Below are 4,676 nucleotides of genomic sequence, written 5' to 3' on the forward strand. Positions count from 1 at the left end.
CAATGGTGCCTCCCCGCTGGGCGCCCCTCAGCCGCGCGGGCAGACGGCGCCATCGTGTGGCCAGAGGGGGTAGTGCCTCGGCCTGGCCGAGCTGTCAGGCCTCCACAGCCATCCGTCATTTATGTAACACACAAAGTAACACAAAGATGACACTTTGCAGCTCGGCCCTTCTCATTCCAACGCACACACGACCTTTATTTTAATCCCCTGGTTGATTTTGTGCACATTACAGGACTCGGTGCTGCCCCAAATAAATATTATTAGGACTTGCTTGTTATAATATAATAGAAATAACAAAGACGCCGCCAGACTGTCCAGTGTACATCAAAAAAAGCCTTTATTTCTATGTACAATCCTCCAGCATCAAACACGTTACAGCAATAAATAATAACAATAATGATGACATTTTATGTACAAGTTACAACAACACTTACAGGACGTGCACGTGGAACACAGCCTCAGAGAAGGCCTACACGACGAACACACGGACGAACAACATGGTCCAAAAAGACAACACTACAAATTCTGTACATGTTTGCATAGTCCCTAAATAAAGACACAGCACAGAGAAGGTTCTAAAGCACACTTTTTTGTGTCACCGTGCACACACACACACACCGGAAGCAGCTCTAACTACACCGTATCTACAACCACTTTGTACATCTTCTCCCACTGTCCCTTAACTCTTCTTCTCCGCCTCCTCTTCTTCCTCGGGCGTCTTTGGAGGGTTCAGCAGCTTGTTCTCCTTTTTCCACTTCATCCTGCGGTTCTGGAACCAGATTTTGATCTGTCTCTCGGTCAGGCACAGGGCGTGCGAGATCTCTATCCGGCGCCTGCGGGTCAGGTAGCGGTTAAAGTGGAACTCCTTCTCCAGCTCCAGCGTCTGGTAGCGAGTGTACGTCTGGCGGCCCCTGCGGCCGCTGTTGCCGAACGGGCCTGGAAAACAAAAACAGCCAGATTGGGGATGGAAGGACAATGTAGACACGAACGTTGACGTGCGTGAAATTGCTGGCTCATTTAACCTCCGCGAGATGAAATGAAAAGCAGTAACATCATCGTAACGGTCTCGGGACGTGTTGTTATTTTTCACAAGGTTTTGCATGCATGCCTTTTTAACATTTTAAACGTGTGCTGATGCAAGAGGTTTTCTTGTATTGTTATCGTGCAGTCCAAACTTGCCAAGTGTTTTTTAAACCACCAAAATCAGCCTTTTAAAGTCATTTAAAGACATTCAGCTGACATTTACTAGCACATAAGTTCGGCTCATGCAGGCCCAGTGAGTGCGTGCGTGTGCGTGTACGGGGGTCGTGATGCTGTAGCCTGAGGCGCGCGTCGACACCCCGGAGATGCTCCCAAACATGCGCCTTTAAAAGTGTGGGAGTGTGTGCGTGCACCGTGCGTGCTCTCACCGGCCGAGCAGGCGTTCATCCTCTGCATCCAAGGGTAGATGAGCGCCGAGGACTTGTCCTCCAAGCTCATGCCCGCGCTCTGCTCCGCGCACTCGGCTTTGCGCTGTGCGTGCTCCTGCGCGCCAAAGAGCGGCGGCTCGTCGCCGCGGCTGGAGAAGGCGCACGATCCCTCGGCGTCCTTGTAGAAGCTCCCCGCCGCGGTGTAGTCGCACGGAGCTCCGCCGCCGGCCCGCCCGTAGATGGCCGTCTGCTGGTAGTAGGAGGCCGGGTAGACCTTGTCCTGGACGGCGGCGCCTCCATAGGTGGCCGCGCCGGAGTAGTGCCTTAACGGGTCGCTGTATCCCGACGAGTACAAGGGGATCTGGCCCAGGAGAGAGTCCTGTCCTCCCGGTAGAGACACGGGGAAAGTTGAATTGACAAAATAGGAACTCATTGGGTGGACAACGGGGCGCACTCCGGAGGAAAATGATTTGTTGTCTTTTATAGTCCAAGTGCTTTTGCCATTACTTTATCGGAGATTTGGTTTTTGCTGAGAGGGGGGGTTGTGAGGTGCCACTGAATACAGAGGGGAAGTGTACCATCTGATCCACCTCTGGCCAATCACCGCCGCCTGTGCTTGCACTATTGCACCCGTGGGGGGGCTCTTGTTGCGCGCACGGTGTCCCGGGTGTCTCCAAATGAAGTCTGTCTTTACGCGCAGATGCCACGACGCACGGAGATGTGCGCTGATAAAAAAAAAAAAACACGCACACGCGCGTCTTTAACCTCACTAACATTTAACAAGAAAAAAGTCATTTTTTTTCTTAAGGATCTTCATCAAACTCCACAATCACTGCAGCTCCATTCACACCCAACACGTCAATCATGAGCTCATTTCTTTAGCCTCCACATGTGCGCCAAATTTGTCGTGCAGACGCCAATTTGTTAAGCGATCAATGACTCCATTAGTGACAACATTGTGTTTGTTTCATTGTTGTGGTGCTTTTTCCTCTCTTCAATGAAGTCAGATTGAATGTTGTGATGCTCATATTTCCACCACTTTCATTCTTAAATCCGCTAATTGTCATATTTATAGTCCCAACTCAGACAGTTTGGAATCCAGATAAATGATTTCCTAAATGTGCACCAACAATGTCATAGTTCCAGTTCTCGAAAGTATTTTTTTTCCATCCAAATTTAAACAAACCAAATATTGCAATGCAGGCCGCGTGCAGCCAAGATGGCGACTGTGGCTGCAAAACAAAATAAAATTTCAATGTCACACACCATCAACGCATTGACTGTGTTGATTATAGACACGCCACTCGACACAAGTGATTGTTTTAAAGATGCGACGCAGGCAGCTTTAGAAACAACATATCTTGTTGCACCAAATGCACCAGAAACGCCCCAAACGTGCAGCGCAACCACCCAGAACCTCTTCGACACCAAAAACGGGACCTGCTGGTCTCACCTGCAGGCCTCTCATATGTAGCAAACAAACACTTTCAGTGCATTGCAGCATCTTTCACTTGCGAGTAAAGGCAAAAACACGCGCCAGTATGGCTCCAGCAACATGCACGCGCATACACACACTCGGGCAGCGGCCTTACCTCCGTGGATCATCCATCACCGTCTGCGTGGGTGCCACCAGATGCCCTCTCTGCCCAAGATTGCAACTTGGATGAAATCATCCCCAGGAAAGTATATAGAATCCCACCTTTGCAGGGTCGCCATGGTAGAGGAGCACCCACCCCTCCACTCGCTCTCTGCACGCGCGCTGGCATGACGAGCACGCGCCGGTGCACCAAGCAGAGCCTCCAACCAAACGTAGACTTTGTCATTTCGTCCAACATTGTGCAGGGAAAAGCTTTCCCGGTAAGTGTTGTCACCAGGAAGCAGCTGCACGAGAAGCTGCCGTGGAACAAGAAGTTGTCATTCCGCTGTCCACATGATCCCCAGCAACCAATCCCCGAGCCGCCAGAGTCGTAAAGTTGCACAGCAAAGTTGTAAATTTTCATAAACTGCAGCCCTTTTTGTGCCCCAGACGCTCGACCGCGTCGCCATTTTTATCGCAGCGAGGCCCTGAAATGTTTTGCATTCGATGAAGACCCACTTTTTATTTCATCCAGAAGATCAGCAACAAAACGTAAGGCCGTAAATGTTCTATCTGTTTGTTTTTGCATTGTAAACATTCTCGTCGTTAAAAATTTCACGTTTAAATGATGCCCAAATGTAAAAAATATATTTGATCCCGGCTTAACACAAAATCTCACAGGCTAAAAGCTCCAGATTGATGCTGACATCCGTAATCAAATATTTCAAAAAGCATTCCCTGTCTTTGCTGCTAAGATGACATTAGATTCCCTGTCAAACCCTAGATAGTTATTGATACTTATTTCGTTATTTTTCCGTTTCAAATGTCTTTTCCAGTCGCCTCCTGCATGAAAGAGGATTTCCGGAATTTACAGACGCAATAAAACCATAAATTCCTGACAGCCAGCATTCCACCTTTGTGTCGCTTTTGTTTTGGGCCCAAAAACGCTCATCCATAAGTATTTTCACAATAAATAAATAAAATACGTAACATGTCTGCTGAAAAAAGCCCATAATAATCATCTTCACGCTATTTTTTATTTCCATGTGGATAAAGACTAATTTCGTTTTCTGTACAAAATCTATTTTCCCATTTTACTCGTCTTTTTTTTCTGTTCGTGTTTTTGTTAGTTTAGTCAAAAAGTCAAATTAACGACCCCTTTTACACAGAAAAAAACTTTTTAAAAACATATTTCGTTCCAGACGAGAGAAGTACTTTCAATTATTGCTGCTTTCGTTTCCTCACCCAATCAAATCATCAATATTTGAACGTTTACAATATCCCTAAATACATTTGCGAGCCACTAAAATGGTTCCTGAAGTGTTGCGTTTGTTTTTGGAGGACAATTTGGCTTCTTTTTGTTTTCAGAGTGCAGCTGACAAACCCTGTAAAGTTTTATGGCCTCTGTGGCACAAAAAGAGAACATGCTGATGACGTTTTCATTTCCTAAAAATCCGTGAGTGAAAAATTTAAATCTGAAATCCCATTTTTAAATGTATAAAGTCGTCTAATTGAATTAAATCCTTGCACAATTTTTTCCAAATGAAAAATGCCATGATTTTCTGTAATTCCACGATAGGAAATTAATTGTGTTTGTCGTGTAAATCAAATCCAATAGCAGCAGGCCAGTTATAAAACCCCAATTATGACAGCAGCAGTCATTTCAATTAAATCTGAGTTTATTTGCGTAT

At 46.4% G+C, this 4,676-nt stretch overlaps 1 protein-coding gene across 1 annotated transcript; it reads right to left on the reverse strand.

Annotated features, from left to right (window-relative positions):
- Positions 1-551: 551 nt before the first annotated feature.
- Positions 552-1,842, reverse strand: hoxb6b (homeobox B6b). Its single transcript, XM_054761969.1, has 2 exons — positions 1,410-1,842; positions 552-936 (listed from the first exon to the last, which is right to left on the reverse strand). The coding sequence occupies exons 1-2, from the start codon at positions 1,840-1,842 to the stop codon at positions 680-682; spliced, it is 690 nt and encodes a 229-aa protein (XP_054617944.1). The 3' UTR covers positions 552-679.
- Between the last annotated feature and the right edge of the window lie 2,834 nt (positions 1,843-4,676).

The sequence above is a fragment of the Dunckerocampus dactyliophorus genome, chromosome 2 (genome assembly GCF_027744805.1).
Source record: "Dunckerocampus dactyliophorus isolate RoL2022-P2 chromosome 2, RoL_Ddac_1.1, whole genome shotgun sequence".
NCBI classification, from domain to species: domain Eukaryota; kingdom Metazoa; phylum Chordata; class Actinopteri; order Syngnathiformes; family Syngnathidae; genus Dunckerocampus; species Dunckerocampus dactyliophorus.

Bases quoted from the DNA above. Each gene is read 5' to 3' on its own strand.
- hoxb6b (XM_054761969.1), bottom strand. From the start codon at position 1,842: ATGAGTTCCTATTTTGTCAATTCAACTTTCCCCGTGTCTCTACCGGGA. The intron at 937-1,409 runs GTGAGAGCACGC...TTTGTTTTCCAG, and splicing joins GATGAACGCCTGCTCGGCCG to GCCCGTTCGGCAACAGCGGC.